This window comes from Epinephelus moara, chromosome 24 (assembly GCF_006386435.1).
Source record: "Epinephelus moara isolate mb chromosome 24, YSFRI_EMoa_1.0, whole genome shotgun sequence".
In the NCBI taxonomy this organism is placed as follows: Eukaryota; Metazoa; Chordata; class Actinopteri; order Perciformes; family Serranidae; genus Epinephelus; species Epinephelus moara.
In genome coordinates this window covers 48,848,277-48,867,583 of record NC_065529.1, presented here as the reverse complement: position 1 = coordinate 48,867,583, position 19,307 = coordinate 48,848,277, and the positions used below count along the sequence as shown (strand labels likewise).

General features: G+C 42.5%; 1 protein-coding gene across 1 annotated transcript in view; it reads left to right on the top strand.

Moving 5' to 3' along the window:
- Window positions 1–19,307, top strand: part of LOC126385738 (dedicator of cytokinesis protein 3-like) — a 305,180-nt gene that overhangs the window by 274,121 nt on the left and 11,752 nt on the right. The window contains exons 31-52 of the mRNA XM_050037648.1: window positions 700–758; window positions 1,093–1,241; window positions 1,387–1,472; window positions 1,673–1,699; window positions 2,567–2,662; window positions 3,169–3,229; window positions 3,370–3,463; window positions 3,551–3,699; window positions 3,913–3,999; window positions 4,894–4,998; window positions 5,215–5,356; window positions 5,603–5,769; window positions 9,138–9,224; window positions 9,318–9,497; window positions 9,882–9,965; window positions 13,237–13,353; window positions 13,809–13,912; window positions 14,484–14,628; window positions 14,971–15,052; window positions 15,247–15,365; window positions 15,813–15,900; window positions 16,037–16,156. Coding sequence (XP_049893605.1) covers window positions 700–758; window positions 1,093–1,241; window positions 1,387–1,472; window positions 1,673–1,699; window positions 2,567–2,662; window positions 3,169–3,229; window positions 3,370–3,463; window positions 3,551–3,699; window positions 3,913–3,999; window positions 4,894–4,998; window positions 5,215–5,356; window positions 5,603–5,769; window positions 9,138–9,224; window positions 9,318–9,497; window positions 9,882–9,965; window positions 13,237–13,353; window positions 13,809–13,912; window positions 14,484–14,628; window positions 14,971–15,052; window positions 15,247–15,365; window positions 15,813–15,900; window positions 16,037–16,156 — 2,348 coding nt within the window. The remainder of the gene's footprint in view (window positions 1–699; window positions 759–1,092; window positions 1,242–1,386; window positions 1,473–1,672; window positions 1,700–2,566; window positions 2,663–3,168; window positions 3,230–3,369; window positions 3,464–3,550; window positions 3,700–3,912; window positions 4,000–4,893; window positions 4,999–5,214; window positions 5,357–5,602; window positions 5,770–9,137; window positions 9,225–9,317; window positions 9,498–9,881; window positions 9,966–13,236; window positions 13,354–13,808; window positions 13,913–14,483; window positions 14,629–14,970; window positions 15,053–15,246; window positions 15,366–15,812; window positions 15,901–16,036; window positions 16,157–19,307) is intronic.

The window sequence follows — 19,307 nt, the reverse complement described above, 5'->3', positions numbered from 1 at the left end:
TCACCATTTTATTTGAGTGTCCGATGGTTGAATTCACAGAAGGACTACGCAGCTTTTGCAGCTGCTAAACTTGCACAAATAAGCCAAAAAGAAACCGCGTGATTCTCATGATGAGATCTCCTCTAACTGCACTGCCTAGCAAACAGTGTCTCAGTGCTCCTGTGCTATTTGCATGTATTTAAATGATGTAATGTGCATATATTTGGCACAAAATTGGCCCCTTTCTATGCAAATGAGCCTTAATGTGAAAACAATCCAATTCACAACGATCAGTGCTAAAAGCCACACGCAGCTACAGTGAAATTACTGTATTAGCATCTACAAAGGGTTGGTGGCAACTGAAGCACGATGATAGACTGGAATATTGAATCCTATATACAGTTTCTTCCTCACAGGTTTAAATTCCTTGTCTGAAGTTTTGAGGAGAGCTGCACCTTGTCAGTCAGGACCTTTAGTTTGCTGTCTGAACATGTCTGACTACTGTGTTCTTGGTGCGAAGGCAACATTTGTACTTTGTTGCATGGATAATTGCAAACAGATGCAAAACTTTATGGGCATGTTTGCGCTGTATTATCATTATTCCAACATCTTATGTGAAGTGGACCTTGAGAAAGAGCAGAAGTGAGAGACTGTACAGTGTTACAATGAGCATCAGTATTCTGGGGGGGCATGGACTTATTACCTTCTGTCCGTCTGCAGGTACGGAGACATGAGAGTGATGATGACCTACGAGCTGTTCAGCATGTGGCAGAACCTCGGTAATATTTTCTCTACACATTTCCACATATGTTCTGCTCCACACTCCAGTCCAGTAGGTGGTGATAAAACACAGATTGGCTGGTTTGCTAATCAATGATAAAGCCAGAAGAAAAAGTAGAACACATTACAAAAAGGTTTAGTTTAGTTAACCTTACTCAACGTTTTCTACACTGAAGTTTGCGAGTTGAAATCATTAAAATGTTTATTCTGTTCTGAATTCTGAAATCTAAACTTCATCCCCAGAGCATCCAATCCATTATCCTCCTCATATAATACATTTGCACACATTCATTTGATTTATTTTCTGATTGATGAGTTGTTTGCTGGTTGTAGGAGAGAATAAGATCCACTTCATCCCTGGTATGATTGGCCCGTTCCTGGGAGTGACGCTTGTTCCTCAGGTGGAGGTACGAAACATCATGATCCCCATCTTCCACGACATGATGGACTGGGAGCAGCGCAAGAACGGGAATTTCAAACAGGTTACACAAACACACACATGTACAGACGCATCTATCACATGATCAGCTTTAGACTGCAGCAGCTTAAAAAACAGCTCCGGGCACTTTTGAAAGAGGAGGACAGACTAATGTATTTATTTATCTGTTTGTGTATGTGTGTGTGAAGGTGGAGGCTGAGCTGATTGACAAGCTGGACAGTTTGGTGTCTGAGGGGAAAGGTGACGAGAACTACAGAGAGCTCTTCGGTTTGCTGTAAGAAACATATTCCTTCACAGTTTCTACAACAGAAATCTCTCTCTCTGTCTCTGCCTTGATCTCTCGTCTCTCTAATGTTAATCCAGTGATGCCTTCAGTCCGTCCTCTTTCTCTCTCTGCTAACAGAAGTTAACTCTCAGTTTTTCTGCTCTAACACTGCTGTTGTGTGTTTGCTTTGCTCTGTGCTGCGGGACTAGAACCCAGCTGTTTGGGCCCTACCCAAGGTATGACAACTGATGAACTGGAATCTGCCCTCTGATGATGAATAATGACTCTTTGCCAACATGATGGTGATGTCAGGCAGTGAAACTTCCTCCTTTCTTTCAGTGTAGACAAAAACAAGAGCCCTCTTTCCTGTTAATCATTTAACAGACCACCCAATCAAAACCAAACATGTAATAATAAGATACAAAACTCAAACCCAAATATTCACTTGACTGAAAACTGTTTATGTCCATGATTGTTCTGTGAGATCATGAAGGTCCTTCTGATCCATGATTTATGAAAGGCCAGGATGTTTTAAGGAAGGAGAGGTCTCCCACTCATTCACATGCTCAAGTCCGTTCTGTTTGTCATAGCACAGAGGGGAATAAAACAAAGATCTCTAACAAAATAAATCTAGAAAATAAAACAAATTCAAATAAGATTTACATTTTTTTCCAATATCTTTGACAGGATATTTATATAAAATTTTTAAGAACTAACCGACCCATCTTTACTCTCTCTGTCTGCCTGACTGACGTTTTTGAAAATGGAAACTGGCTTTATGTGGTGGAGTCTCCAGAGATTTCAGTCTTTGATCACGTTATAGACCGCTTCACTGGAATTGCATTGCTAGGCAACAACTTTCATCTATGTTTACTTCCTGATATCATTCACATACACTGTAAAATATTAAAACAGGAAATACAAAGGGACCCATTTAGAAAATTTAGTTTGTCAGGTTTGAAACAGTGTGTTGGATACACGGTGGTTGCAGGATTATGGATTTTGCTCAGACTGTAAATGACCATTGTTTTCTCATCTCAGCCTGAGCGTCAGATCGTTTGTGAAAGCAGCAGTTCTCTAATTTCTGTCTGTTTTCCTTGAAGTCTGTTGGAGAAGATCGAGCAGGAGACGTGGAGGGAGACGGGGATCTCCTTTGTTACCTCCGTCACACGGCTGATGGAACGACTGCTGGACTACCGGTAACACACACACACACAACATACAGTGTTATATATGTTTGTATTATTTTCTAGTAGTTTTTTGTAGCAGTTACTTGATATTTAGAGATGTTATGTGGTGTTATTTTGACAAAGATAAAGCAGTGTTTTTTAAACTGCAGCTCCCATGATGCTTTGACAGAGCGACAGTGACTGAGAGTTGTCGGATTTCCTGTTGTTAATAAATACTAACTCCATAATTGTGCTGAGCTGCACTCTCCAGTGCTTTATTAGACACCAGTTCAGCTTCAGATGTGGACAGAAATTCTTTTAGGCTTCAACATTCAGAGACAAAAGGAACACAACACATCTCTGGACAAAGAACAGATAAAGAGTACACAAGGCAGCTTAATACAGTTTAAGATGTCCGCTAATGGAGTTCATTGTGCTTAAAAATGTCAGTGCAACAGAGGCTCATTGTGAGAGGAGGATGGATGCTTTTTATTGTACAGTTGTTGCTTATCAAATTTGTTTTGTCTTGTCTTCAGGGACTGCATGAAGGGAGATGAGACAGAGAACAAGAAGATTGGCTGCACTGTCAACCTGCTGGTGAGATTTACGTCCTGTTGATATCTAACCAAACAATTTGGTGTTTAGATAAAAACTATCGTGCTGAAGATTTGGAGATTTAGAAACTGACCTTTGACTGAGAAGTTTTATGTGTGAACACGTGTTTTTTATCTTCCCAGAATTTCTACAAGTCAGAGATCAACAAGGAGGAGATGTATATCCGCTACATCCACAAACTGTGTGACATGCATCTGCAGGCTGAGAACTACACTGGTACAGCACAAACCAACACACATGTACACACAGGTTAACACTGTGTAAACAATGTTTGACTGTTGTACTTGGCTGGTGTGTCCACAGAGGCTGCGTTCACTCTGCTGCTGTACTGGGAGCTGCTGCACTGGGACGAGCGGCCTCTCAAAGAGTTCCTGCATTATCCTGCTCAGACCGAGTGGCATCGCAAGGAGGGGCTCTGCCGCAAAGTCATCCACTACTTCAACAAGGGAAAGGTGAGAGGTCACACACACACACACACACACACACACACATGTTGGAGCACAGGAAGAATAACATTTATTTTTATAAAGCTAATATAGATTTACTATTTCAACAACAGTTTGGGTAGGGCTCATATTAAACACAGCATTGTGCTTTTTTTTTGCTTAAAACCACTCTAAAGAAGTCTGTCTTTCTGTCTGTCTGTCTGTCTGTCTGTCCACCAGTGTTGGGAGTATGGTATCCCTCTGTGCAGGGAACTGGCCTTCCAGTATGAATCACTGTATGATTACCAGAGTCTAAGCTGGATACGGGTGAGCTGCATGACACACTCACACACTGTTAGATCAGTCACTCAGAAACCACAAAACACAACAGCTCTCCTGCAAGATGTTATTTATATCACTTCTATTAACTCTCTCAGCTGAGCATGTCTCAACTGGGGCTGTCAAGCGATTGACAAAATTAATCTGATTAATTACGTGCATCAACTTTTATTGTGAAAGTATTTTTAAAAATTCAATTCAAATGAATTTTGCCGGTTGTGTCATAGTAAAGCTGCTGCATTTTGGACACAGTTGTCCCCCTGTCCTCTGCCACCCAAACTGGTGTGCAGTCCATTTTGTAGCAGAGTTAGTCGGTTAGTCACAGGTAGACTGACTCAGTTTGCGTCTGGACACCTGGTCGAGTGTGGCCTGACGAGGCTGGCTGCTAGCATTAGCATCAGAGGCTGTGCTCGACTGGACGTCCGGCTTCGCTGCTAAATGCTTTGTGTTGAGGTGGTTTTTAGGGCTTGAAGTTCTGCAACAGTACGAAAATTCCTTGCTGCAGAAATTGCAAACAACAGTGCTCCTATCAATGGTTACGTCTGGGCGATTTTGAAATGTAAATGGTCTGCCTCCATCATGTGACGAAGACACTGTGGCCCTCAATGACACACTGGGTCAAAGGATGGAACATGATTAATCAGCGTTAATTTCTTGAACCCGTCATTTTTTCTGTGATTAATTAATTGAAATTAACGCGTTAGTTTGACAGCTAGTTTCAACATGTCTTAAAAATTTGTCCCTCACTGGTATTGGTAGAGATTTTATTGTTGAGAGTTCTGTATCGTACTGTTTGTGCTTGTTTCTAAAACATTATTCTGAAATTATTATTTAAGTTATGATTTCATCGTGTGTGTGTGTGTGTGTGTGTGTGCACCTCAGAAAATGGAGGCAGCGTATTATGACAACATTATGGAGCAGCAGCGCCTGGAGCCGGAGTTCTTCAGGGTCGGATTCTACGGCAGGAAGTTCCCCTTCTTCCTCAGGGTGAGTTCAACCAGATAATATTACCTTATTTTAAATGCCTATACTGTCTAAAAGGTTTTTTCTAGTATAATTTGTCATTAATAAAACAGATAAACGCCTTAACAGTGAATTATTACCTTGTTGGTTGAAATAAAAAAAATCTTGTTTTTTTTTTTTGCTTTTAAAACTTTAGATAATTTAGTTTACTCACGTTTTGTTTTGATTCATTCACACCAGAACAAAGAGTTTGTCTGCCGTGGTCATGACTACGAAAGGCTAGAGGCCTTCCAGCAAAGGATGCTGGGAGAATTCCCACAGGCCATTGCAATGCAGCATCCCAATCAGCCCGATGAGGCCATCCTGCAGTGTGACGCACAGTGTATCCTTCAGAGCAGGCAGCTGTGTGTTTGTCTGCGTCTCTGGAACAGAATGAATTATTGATTATTATAAGAATTATTCTATAACATCTCTTACAAATATCACAACTATCCTGTTGTCTGCATATGTATGAACACTTTTTTTAAGTCAGTTTTTAGAGTCATAAAGGAGCGTCAGTGCAGTGACCACCAGTCAAACCAGTTTGAGTCTCCAGTTATTTCTTTGACCTCCCTCCTCCTCGGCTCAGACCTGCAGATCTACGCTGTAACACCAGTACCAGACAGCGTCACCGTCCTCCAGATGGACAGAGTCCCCGATCGCATCAAGAGTTTCTACCGGGTCAACAATGTCCGGCGTTTTCGATACGACCGACCTTTTCACAAAGGACCCAAAGACAGAGATAATGAGTTTAAGGTGAGTGGACAAAGAATCCAGTTGGAACCAGTTTCTGCTGGCTTTATTTTTTTTAATGCAGTTTGCTCCTCTCTTCCAAGAAAAATGATTCGAGGTTTGTGTCACAATTGGATTTATACCAACCTTTAAAAGTAGATTCTTATAATTTAAACCGTTATGGAAATAAATGCACAGTTGGTAAAATGTTGGTTTACAAAGTGTCAACATTCACTGACTGCACTGTGCTGAGAGGAAATTTAACAGAGCGTCTTTTTGCACCCGAGTGAAAGCAGTATAGACGAATGCTGAGGCCACAATCATCCATAGGGGGCGCTACAAATGGGGAAAGAAAACAAATCTAAATGTTTATCTTTTACTATGTCTTACTAATACTATTACCACAGTTGTTTTGAAATATTACATAAAGCCACATCAACACAACTACATAGCAAAGCCTACTAAATAATAGAGAAGCCCTGAAACACGCTGTATCGTTATCATGTCAAAGCTCTCTGGTGCCCACTCAGCCGCGACACCACTGAGTGTATGTGGAGAGAAACAGCATGAAATCAGCAGCAGGAGAGCTCGTTATCATTTCCTCTAAGTAGCCGCTGGCTGCAGCGAACAGCTCACAGAGGGTGCATTGATTTACACTGTGAAGCGTTCAATAAGTGTTGGACGAAGGTGAATTGCAGCGTTCCTATGATGTGTTTAATGTCATCGTGTAAAATGTAGCTTTTAGTAAGACACTTAAATAAATCAGCTGTGTGAAGGACAAATGTGTTGATGTTGTCACAGCACAATGAAATAGATATTAGAGAGGGAATTATGATGTATCATATATAGTAAAGATGTTTGAGGTTGTTTCATGTGTTTTATTGAATTTGTGCTCAGTCAAAGGTGTGAAGTGTAAAACTGTTCATTCTTTATTTTATAGTGTAGATTTCTGTTTCCCTGCCACAAAGAATAATAGATAACAAAAAACAAAGAAACATCAATATAAAAACATCAGTATTTAAACACTGGTTAGTATCAGCCCAGAATTTCAACACAGGTACAAAATGCTACTGAAGGCAAATTAGCACATATTATTATCATATTTTTATTGTTAGCTAAGTTGTTTATTTGCATTTTGGTAATAATCGTGCAGACTGCTGAGCTGCAGCACACAACACGTTTTATTTGGGGGGCAGGGAGGCTTGCCGAGGACATTAAATGTGCCAAAACTGCCACTGTATTCACCTGTTTAAAGCCGTTCCTACAACGTGTTACTATGGATACCTGTGAGTGGCTCGTACTCGTCACATTGACGTGTCGTGGTCAGTGGCGGACGGGATTAGGGCAGAGAGGTCGTGTTCTCTGCCAAATGTTCTGCCAGAAGGTCAGGTGATGTAGTATAAAGAGCAATACAGTCCACACAGGTGGATGAGTGGGTCAAGAACAGGACTTTTTACATGAGACTGAGGTTTGATTCCTGTGTGAGTCAATATTGGCTTCTTTTTTTTTTTACTAAAGAGACTCATTTTTTTCAGTTTGTATGATGTATAAAGCTGCTGCATGCACACTGTGTACATATACTCAGAATAGCTGAACAGACCTGTTAATGTTAACCTCATATTTCGACATTGCAATGACCCAGGAATATCCACTCAGGTATAAATAGTATTATCAGCTACCTGGCTGATGGGAACCTGGACGCTAATAACAATAGCAAATGAAAAACAAGCGACTTATTCTATTCATCAAATAAATAAACAGTTTGCAAATAAAACCAAATGAGCACAGTAATCAGAACACACCAGTAAACTTTGTATTTCATAAACTGATCATTGTTTATCATTTCTATTCAATCCATTCTAATGTTTTTATGACCTGCTGCCGCCTCATTACTTTCATTCACTTTGCATCCCAGGTGATAAAATCAGGTTAAGTTTATTTATTTCCACAGGTAACAAAACACTCAAAAAATAATACATTAAAGGATTGTAGAAGAGATTACATTTAACTGCTGGGAAAAAATATACAAACAGAGGAACAAGAACTTTAGATTATCCATGAAAGAAAGACACGTCTGATGATATTGATTCTCGGGCTGAGTTTGCCTGCATCTGATCTGTTCTTCTGAATCCTGGAAGATGTAAATGTTTTACCTGTCTGGTATTATATGGGTGGATTACAGCAGGATCGTAGTGAGGTGGGTGGAGAAAGTTGCAGCTCAACAAGAGTACAAGAGCCTATGAGTTGTGGATACAAGTGCTTCTTTAAAGCTGGATATGCAAAAGTCTCTGGTTTCTGCTGATGTCTGTGCGTGACCTACAACAGCAAATGAGACCATCGGTGTGAAGATAAGCTATTTCTATATAGTGTATATCCATACCTTTAGGAAACTGTCTCCGGGTCCGCCCCAGGTCGCTTCCAGGACGAAACGATTTACGGCACTCAGACGGCACACGTCATCTTACCTAGCTGCTTACATTTATAAATAGTCGCTATTCCTCCTCCTCGACCCGATATCTGCGGGGAGTTAAAATAGCAGCAATCATCGGGTAAAGTTCTGTGAAAGCACTGGACTCACCAACAGTCAGCCACGTCTCAGTCACACAGAGAAAATCCAATCCTCGGGAAGTCAGGAAATCCTTCAGGATAAACGTTTTGTTCGTTAGCGATCTAGCATTTACCAGCCCAATCCTGGCAGGAGCCGGCGGGTCCACAGCGTTAGCTGTCTGGGGAGCCACACACAGAGGCCGCAGGTTGTGCAGATTCACCCTGTGCCAGCAGGGACGAGGAGAGCAGGGGCCGCGGGGCTGGAACACCTCATCCGGGCCGACGACAGGTACCAGCCAGGCGTCGACAGGGTCCAGCGAGTGCCAAGAAATGAAGAGGCGAGGCACCGCTCCATACTCAGTCCAAGAAGCTGTGGAAGTGCTCGCCAAACAGGCCTTCAGCCTTACCAGCCGACTGCTGCGTTTACCCCGGTGGTGGTGCCGCCTACGCCGGAGAGGTGGAGCTGGGATCCCCGATAGGAGCGGGGGCAAAGTTTTCCCGTCTTGTTGTTTCATTCATCCCCAAAACAAACACATGCGCGAGCCAGGTAAGCGTCTTTACAACAATACACGCTAGAGCTCATGGGAAATGTAGGCTTCATTCCGGCAAAACACTACCGCTTTTGTCCACAGGGTCACCAAAATCAACTCAAAATGAAAGTTCCTTGTAGGGGCTTTAAGATGCTTCAATAAAACCCATCCTAACACACAATGCTGCATAAGCCTCACCAAATCTGACCTCTCCAGTTGATCACAGTGTAAGGTGTAATGATGTTGGGATGAGACGTGTCACCTGGTGGGCTCAGGACAATTTGTCTCACTGCGTGTTGTTCTGTGTTTTTGCAGAGTCTTTGGATCGAGAGGACGACCCTGATCCTCACTCACCCTCTGCCTGGTATCTCCCGCTGGTTTGAGGTGGAGAAGAGAGAGCTGGTGAGTAAATGAAAAACATGTTTGGGTTCAAAGGTAGATGAACTGTAATAACACACACATATGTACTCTCTCTGCATCTGTGCTTCAACTCAGGTGGAGGTGAGTCCGTTGGAAAACGCCATCTCTGTGGTGGAGAATAAGAACCAGGAGCTGCGGACGCTGATCAGCCAGTACCAACACAAGCAGCTGCACGGCAACATCAACCTGCTCAGCATGACGCTGAACGGAGTCATCGATGCTGCCGTCAACGGAGGCATCGCCAGATACCAAGAGGTCGGACAGAAAACATCATGCCAAAATCTTAAATGCTTCGTTCAGCATTTAAAATTGGTGTTAAATCTGTGATAGTAAATCCTGACAGAACTCCTGTTGCTACATGAATTACTGGAGCAGTATCATTGAGTTGTTTTTATTTATTATAGATAATTAGAAATACAATAGGAGTCGAATGTTTACTTGATAATATGTGACATTATTTGGGGTAGAGTCAATATCTGTTTTTGAGAGGTCAGACAGGACGAAGATGTTTTTGTTTCACCGTTTATTAGTCTTTTCTCAATCTTAAAGACCCACGACCTTTGTAAACAAGTCAGCTATTTGCTAATTCAATAATGTTTTACACAGTTGTATGGTTTGTTTGTGTTTCTTTGTCACCAGGCTTTCTTTGATAAGGAGTACATCACCAGCCACCCTGAAGACACAGAGAAGATCACACAGCTCAAAGACCTGATGCAGGAGCAGGTGAGACACTTTATCACCATCTATACATGTTCTTTCATTTACAAGCCTGATTTTGGCGCCAGACAAAAGGTCAGAGGACAGCTAAAATCTTTAGGAGACATCCTGTCAAATACGAGCAGTACGAAACAGTTTTCAGCCCTCATGCATTCACTCACCTGCCAACCTGAGACACAGCTCGAAGACCTGATGCAGGAGCAGGTGAGACACTATCGAACTAACTATTCATGTTCTTTCATTTACAAGTCAAAATACGGCTTCGGACCATAGAGCCGCTACAAAGTCCCTTATTTAGGCTGCTTTTGCATTTTTACACAGAACCAAACAAAGGTGGCAAAATGCTGCCCCGGTGTGTGATATTACACATCATGCCGCCATTGCCAGAGGCAAAAGAGGCATGACTGGCATGATGTGTAACAGCATCAGCCTCTATTGTGACATCAAGCATACATGCTGGTCATTTACTGTTCCTGTGATACAGCAGCTGATCTCCTTCTCTGCTCACAGGTTAAGGAGCTTCCAGAATCCGTGTACCCTTCGTTCCTTCTTTTTTCCTTTTCAAAACCAGAACAGAAAAACGGAAAAACAGAAAACATTAATCACACGTGTGCGACATAGCGGATGGGAAGTTTACCTGTATAGTCACTCTTCGTCATCGTTGCCATGGTTATGGAGACTCAGGGAGCGGTAGTTAAAAAGTCTGCCCGTAATATGAAAGAGGCTGTACAGATACAGATAGGCGTGGCTGACCATGAATGGAAAATTCCCGTTCGTGCGAATGTGTACAAGGGGTATTTTTTGTGGCCCGTGGTGGACTTTCTGACTAGAAGCAACATTCAACCGGGGGTTAAAGCAGGGCGAGGGTAGATGACACTTCATTATTAGATCATACTCTGTTTAGAGTCACCACCGTGTCATTCTCCAGGTGCACAAGTTGACAGACAGTTCTCTGAAGATGTGAGCATCGTGGTCAGCCATACATATCTGTATCTGGACAGCCTCTTTCGTATTAGGGGCAGACTTTTTAACTACCACCCCCTGAGTCTCCGTAACCATGGCAACGATGACGAAGAGTGACTGAAAACTTGTCTTGTGTTTTATTATTTCTCATTTCACAAAGGCTACATACAAACATACATACCCTGTTTATTGCAGAAACCACAGCCGTTTCCAATTCGGCATCTGAAACATTAGGCCAGGCTCCTTCTCCTCTGAAGGTTGTGCTCCATGCAGAATCTCCTGACGCTCATTATGGAACACTGCGTGGCCCCTTCACACTGCAAAATGTCACTGATTTCTGCATGTGTCTTGCCACTCTCAAGAAGTTCACAGCTCAGGTCTGCATAAGGCTGGAGTGCGGCCATAACTAGGCTACAAGTAGTTGAGAATGGAGTGCTACTCTACGAAGTTCAAATGCTCCTCTGCAGATCTCCCAGCATTCCCTGAATTTATCCAAATATCACAATAACAAAACAAAGAAATTAAAAACTTCATTTTATCGTTCTTCTGTTTTAATTTTGAAACAAAAAAACAACTACAAAACGTGTGATTTCTGTTGTTCTTTTTTCCTGTTTTTCTGTTCTGGTTTTAAATCAGAAAAACAGAAAAAACGAGATTGTTTTTATGTTTTGGTTTTGAAACAGAAAAACGAATGCATGAAGGGTACAGGGATTTTCCAGACCTTAGTGTTATCTCAGTTTGGGGAAATATTTTTCCGCTGTTCTTTGTCTCCAAGTCAGCTGCTAATTGCTTCCAGCTGCCCCATAACACATTGCCAAAACATTACATCTGTCCAGTTAATGATCCCATCCTGCCAGCTGTGCCTTCGGCACTGTTACTACCTCCTCTGCTGGCTTCAAGGTGAGCAAACTTCGTCCCCCATTCCACGATTGTACCTTTTATACAGAACACTGAGGCGGAATAATGGCGTGAAATTCCTGCTTTGAACAGGCAGTGTAAAAGGGGCTGTTAATTAACTATAGTGTTGGCTCAACATACTAATAACTAAATATCCTCACTGTGCTTTCATTCATTTGTGGATTGTTTGTTGTTGGTGCTGAGGATCTGGAACAAGAGTAAAATCAGTGAGATTATTTTACTGTGGTCACATCTAAAGTAAGAAAAAACTTCAGACCAGCTGATCAGATAAATCTGTCTTTTAAAACTCAAAATATGCGATTTAATACTTTAAGCTTTCACTGTGACTGCTGACTTGCTCTCATGGCATGCGTTAAGTATATTCACATCTAAGTTATGTTGTAGGCGGTGCCGATGATCGTTTGTGTTGTTTTTTTTGTTTTTTTTTAATTGCTTCACATAAAATGTGTTCTTTCTCAGTAAAAGCAGGGAGGTATTCACTTTCTTGATGTTGCAGTTGTGTGAACATGTAAAAAAAGATTAAACTATAACTTAACAATTGTCAGGATGGTAATGTTCTGATGAAACAAAGAACGTACTGACAATCAAGTTTTTGCAGGAGTTAAGCTAAAAAAAACAATAGAGTGCTTGAGCAACGGAAGTTAAATTACACAGAAGCATGAAGCTACCCTTTAGCCACCAAAGAAGAAGAAGTGCATTTACAGACAGGGAAGTTGGGGAGCAACTGGAACTGTCTTCAAGCAGCAGAAAATCATGATCGACTTGATGGGTGAAGTGACAGACTTAGGACAAAATGCTGAGAAGGATAAGAGGAAGCCCCCCTGGAGTGCTGGGTGGCGGACATGGAGCAGGATACACACATGAACAATGTAATTGTCAGCAGGTTCAAGAGCAGACCCCGGTCATACACCCGAGCAGTGACAACAAGGGACGGTGGAGAGCACGCAGAGTCTGATCTGGACTCCTGGGGGCAACTGGTGGTTGCCTTCTTCCACAACAAAGACATATACGTGGACAACAGCGACATTAAGTCGTGCTATCCTCTCCCTCGGAAAAACAAAAACGAAAAATCAGCCTTAATAATTCGCTTTGTGAACAGAAAACAAAAACATGCTGCTCAAGCTGGGGAGAAAACTGAAAGGAGCCAACGTGCATATCAGTGAACACCTGACAAAGAAAAATGCAGACATCGCCAGACTGGCACGCTTCCCGAGGAAACAGAAAAAGTATTACTCATGTAAAAGAAAAAGTTGCCCTGATGGTGGCATTAAAGGAAAAGTCACGGGAACATCTACAGTTAAAGTCATCTACAAACACAACAAGAACAAACAAGTTCAGGAGAGATTTTTCTCCACACAATAAAAGCTTCATCCAATGCTTTGATGTTTCCCCACAGGTCCACATCCTGGGAGTCGGTCTGGCCGTGCACGAGAAGCTGGTCCACCCAGAAATGCGTCCCCTGCACAAGAAGCTGATAGATCAGTTCCAGATGATGAGGAGCAGCCTCTGCCATGTGAGTGCAGGAAAACATACAACAGCATTTCACTTTATTATAGTTCAAGCTTCTTAAGCTGCAGAGCTCAGGGGAGAGGAGTAATGAGACGCACAAATGTTGTCCAGAAATAATTTTATAAGCCAAAATTTGATTAACCAAAACTAAAACAATGTTGAGTCTAGAGGAGGATTCTTTCTATTATAAACATGCTGAAGGGTGGATCATCACAGTGAAGGAAACTAATTAGTGGCTTCTTCAAAGAGTGTGTTACTGTGCTTCCAGCTAAGAGAAGTGTGTTACCGTTAAGAATCTGAACTTACTCAACTTTGAACATTTCACCCGTTTAGGTCCTAATTATCCAACAGTGTGAATGTGTCTGCACAGCACTTTGTCTTTAATTTTGCCACACAGTACGTGCAGATGTGTGTGCGCAGTGTGAATATTCAGAGCAGTGTTTCTACGTGGCGTTGCAGGGTCTGCCCGGTTTAGAGAAGGCAGGTTCAGGAGCCAGCAGAGGGATCCTGGCCTCACACAGCCCCATGAGCCCAGAGAGCTTCAAACTCATGCACAGACACAGGTCAGCAACACACACACACACACACACACACACACATTCCTCACATTCACTTTACCCTGGAGTGAGACTATGACGTCACATCCTCATCACACTGTAGAGTCAACACACATCTTCCTCTCACCGTCCTCTCTATCTCTCTTCACGACGCTGATCACTGATTTCATCTGCTGTGTCTCATTGATGATCTTTGCCAGTTTACTCACTGCATCTGTTTCTTCTACCGTCGCTGCTCACATTACACTTTCTGAAATTCTTCCATTTCTCTTTTCTCTCTGTCTCTCTGTCTTTTTCTGTCTCTCCACCCCACATCGTGCTTCTTGCATGGTCATGGCTGCAAACTCCTGCATCACTCTCATCCCCACCCAATCACCACATGCATGTTTTGGTTGTTTCCTGTTTCGGTTGAACTCTGCATGGCTCCTTGCTTGGCCCTTTTTTCCTCCCTCCTTTCCTGTCCTCCCTGCGCCTCTACCCTTTCTCTCTCCTTTTTGTCCTTCTTATTCCCCCCCCTACCCTCCTTCTACGCCTCTCCTCTTTTTCCTACCACCCCTCCCTCTTTCCCTTCTCCCAGTCCCATAGCTGTTTTGACTCCAGTGCGCAACTCCTCCTCCTCTCTCTCCTCTCAAAACTCCAGTGAGACGGGAAACGTTGGCAGCCTGCTGATCCTGGCTGACGGCATGGTGGTGGAGCACCCTGAGGACTTCTACCGCATGCAGGTCAGAGGATTCTCCACGCTGTCAGGGTCAAAGAAAGAGATACAATAAAACTTTATTTATAGCTTGTTTGCAATCAGGTGACCATTATGACACGCAAAATTCAGATGGAAGACAGGAAGTGATAAATCCATACACTGAGTCACATATAGAGGAACATGACTACATGACAGGGCTGAATGAACCTGCAGGCAGCAGGTGAAAATTTGAACTCATGTTGGATGTGAGCCACACAATCACATGGTGTGATGATCACTTTTCTTTTTCAAATAGTTGAACTTCACTGCTGTCAGGCTGCTGCAGTATGTGTAACCTAAATATACCATTACAACTTTCTCGCTGCAGGCAAGCCCCTCCTCCTCCAGTCTTAGCTCCACCCACTCCGCACCCTCTCAGATGATAAACTCAGCACCCTCCACTATCAGAGGTAAGCAGCTCAGATTCAGTATGTCGAATCATCAGGACGTGACGTCAGACAAACAAAGAATATCTCTTTCAGACGGATGCATTTGTCAGTGTTTTACTTCAAATTGCTTCTCCTGTCTGTCTGTCTGTCTGTCTGTCTGTCTGCCTGCCTGTCTGTCTGTCTGTCTGTCTGTCTGTCTGTCTGTCTGTCTGCAGTTGGCTCTCCTTCTCTGCCGGACAAATACAGACACAACAGAGAGATGCTGATGCTGCTGCCGCCACACAGAGAGAGGCCGAGCAGCGCCATGTACACCAACATCACTGAGAACGGACAGGTACGGAGGGCAGGAAGTGACTTGACTTGAGTTTTCACGTTTGGAACCTGTCATTTTATAAATTTGAGTAGTTAAATCTGTCGACTGAGGTGACAAATTATGATTTGACCTTTTAAACAGAACTTGTAGGTCACATGACTCCAGACTAGTCTTTCACTACTCTGTAGGTCGATTCAGTTCTTTTGCTGTTCACTCTGACAATTTGGTGAGAGAAAACAACACTCTCAGCTGCAGTGTGAACATTTTAACTACTTACAGCTCACCATTAGAGAAACAAAGACACAACCAAGACACTCTGTAGATGGATTAGATTTTAAAAACACCTGTGAGATCACAGGCTGTTTGGGGTTAAATTTAGGCTTTAGGCTTCTAACTTCTTGTTTGTTGATTATTTTTATAAAATTGGAAATGTAACTGTTGATGTTTGACATTTTTCCTTTTGTTCAGCCCACAAACTTCCAGCGAGCGTTGTTCCATCAGGTGATTGGTCCCTGTAAACCCTGCAGCGACCCGAACCTCTCTGTGGCTGAGAAAGGTGAGAGGTCACACACTCATTCAGACTTACAGGACAAAGAGAGTGTAAAATATACAGGTCATTTATCCTCTCCTCAGGTCATTTATCCTCTCCTCTCCTCTCCTCTCCTCTCCTCTCCTCTCCTCTCCTCCTCCAGTCCTCACCACTCCCAGCAGTTGGAGTTTGGACAGCGGTACAAGAGAAGCCCTCCCCTTCCTCTCCGCTCATGTCGGCAGTGTCATGGCGCCTCCGGTTCCACCACGAAACCTTCCTCATGGTATGTCACTACTGTGAACTTTGTGTGTGTGTTGAAGTGTGTGTGTGATGAGTCACTTGTACTTTCTGTTATGGATCTGTGTATATATGACTGCATGCATGTGTATAATTATATATATTTTTTATACTGTGTTAATGAGTTCGTGTCGTCGGCTCCAGCTGAGAGTCCCTCTGCAGTGTTTTTGTGTCAAAGCTTCAAAATTCACGAGTGGGATATTTACTGATGTATTTTATGTTGTGGAACAAAACATGACCGTCTCCTAAGCTTGTGTAACCACAGACCTTCTTTCAGGCATCCAACCAAAAACCCATTCAAACACCCGCTGACTTCAAGACAAAGTAACTGGGACCACACACACCTGATCAGCCACAAAAACAAAATGTCTAAAAAGTAGGTGTGTCCCCGACTAAGAATTTTCATAGTCAAATCTGATTTGACAGATTTTTCCTTTAGCCGACTAATCATCAAATCATGTTGTTTTCCCCTTCATTGATTAATGAGCTCATTTGCGTCAGTTTCCGCTCCAGAGAAAAGAGCTAAAACACCCACATAAACAAATGTAATTCTTCAGTTGGCATAATAAGATAATGATAATAAAAGTAAAAGGGTTATCATTTTATCTTTATCTTTATTCCTCACTTCACTTCATCAAGGTATGATGCTCTAGATGAGCGCAGACGCGCTGCACAGCCGGGGACAGCCCTCCATTCCGAAACACCGCCATTCTGAACCACCCGCACTCCGAAACTGATTTTCAAGTCCATATGGAGTTTCCTGCATCAAACACTGCCGCCCGCTCTCCGGCCACACTCGTACAATTCTGAAATTCGTTGTACTACAAAAGCTTGAAATGAACGTTCAACTCATTGTTTTTTATTGAAAATATGTCACTGTCTTCATTTATTATGTATAATTTCACTAGCAGCTAACACATTTAAAAGGAGACGCTTGTCAAGTCTTTTTACGTGCGCTGTCCGTGGTGCTGAAATCCCCACTCCCGGCCGCACTGGTCAGACACACTAGTGATAATAAATAAATAAAAAATCAGAGTCTATCAAGAAAACAATCAGTGGTGAAATTTGTTTCAAGACACTTCAGGTAAATGAATAATCCTTCAAAAAAGTTTGATATGAGAGCACATACCTCCTCCAAAGTGTTTGTTTATGCGCTCCGCCACCGTAAATCACCGTAGGCCTCGATGCTGCTCTGATGGTCCTGCAGCGCACTCACTCACTTCCACTTATTTGGATCGAGCAACTGGGTGATTTATTCATGCTTAGTAATGATTATGCCTACTGATTAAACACACGCTTCATTTTCAATTTTTTATTAACAGAAATTAGGCTGATGTTTGTATCAAAATAGGCTATATATCATGAATTACTAGAAAAAAAATACATTCAATGTCAAATCAAGATGTTCAGCAGCAGTGAGCACCCCCATATAGTCAGAATGGTACGGTCTTGTTTCATAACCACATTTTGCGACGATTTGATGGCAAGACTGGCAGTCCAGTCAGACTTCTCCGAATCGAATCACTGCATCATCGACTATTCGGGGTCACCCCTACTAAAAATGAAAATAACATGAAAACTTCTGCAAATATTTTTTTTTGTTCGACAGATCAGTTGTAAAGAAACAGCCTCATATTACTCACTAGTGAGTAATATGTTTTATAGAGAGAGACACCCACAAAGCCACAGTGTAATTCAAACACTGACTCAGACATTGTTTCTGGAACGACACATTGCTTCTGAGTTTTTCATTTTTTGATGCATCATATAAAATACTGCATTGACGCGTATAGTGTAAACTGTGGTGGTGTCAAAATGTTCAAAGGTGCATGTCTTAAACCAGGGGTGACAGTGATCGGGATGACTTTGCACTCTGTTGCACTCCTGATATTGATGCACCTGTGAAGGCTGAGAGGTGTCAGGTTTCGACTGGTGTCAACTTTAAACAGTGTGAAATGCTGCTTCAGAGGTTTTCACCCTGACCAGAATACAGCTCTCTGAAGAAATAATGAATACTTATTGTGGTCATATTTCAAGATATTGAACATTGTGCAACATATTGTAAACCAGCAGCTTTAGTACAAAACAATCTGTATCTGACTTTTAACCTAAAACAATATTGTGAGAACCCTGTTGCTGAGGCAGCGCCAAAACCTTAGATTTGTAAATGGTTTGTAAGGCAGGAGATAACTGATCACACAGAAAGTGTTTTAGCAGCTGGAGGCGGATTTTTATAATTGTTTTTAATGAGAATTAAGCTTCTTGTGTTACTACTCGCCTCACGTTTCTGTGATCTAGGCGCCTGGCGTTTCCTTGAGTTGAAAAAACTTCAATGTAGAGCTGAGAACTGCCCCTCGTCATCTCCACTTTTTTCTCATCATCCAATCAGATGATTTGAGAGTCGGGCCTTCTGTGGTGGTCACGACAACAAGTTTACAGTTAAACAATGGAGGAGAAACTGGTGGTAGCGGCTGCTGGATACACAGAGCTATACGACTTTACAAACAGCCGTTAACACCATCTCAAAAGAAAACAGCAGGCGTGGAGGCAGATAAGTGCAGTACTGGAGACATCCATGATGGAGGAGAAGCTCCTGGACCAACTGGTGGTACTCCCCATGATCCAGCCTCTTTTTTAGGGTCTCATGTACCCACACAGATCTCTGTTTATCTGCTGACAGCCTCTCACCCTCCACCAGAGCTACAGACAGTACCCTCTGATAGTGAGAAGCAGACTGAACGTGGAAGAACTCAGACATAGTGTTGAAATCGCACCTTTTTTTTCTTGAAGCATCTCAGACGGCTCATTCTCTGTTTTGTAAATGGTTCAACATTTTCATAATGTATTTTTTTACATGAAGAGAAAAGGAAAAATTTGTGGCCATTGTTATTTTGAGGTTATTAAGCAATGGTTTTGCTGATCCGGCCCACCGGAGGTCAAACTGGGCTGTATGTGGCCCACAGACTAAAATGAGTTTGACACCCATCTTAAAGGATAGTGCACCCAAAAATGAAAATTCAGCCATTATCTACTCACCCATATGCCGAGGGAGGCTCAGGTGAAGTTTTAGAGTCCTCACATCACTTACGGAGATCCAAGGGGAGAGGAGGTAGCAACACAACTCCACCTAATGGAGG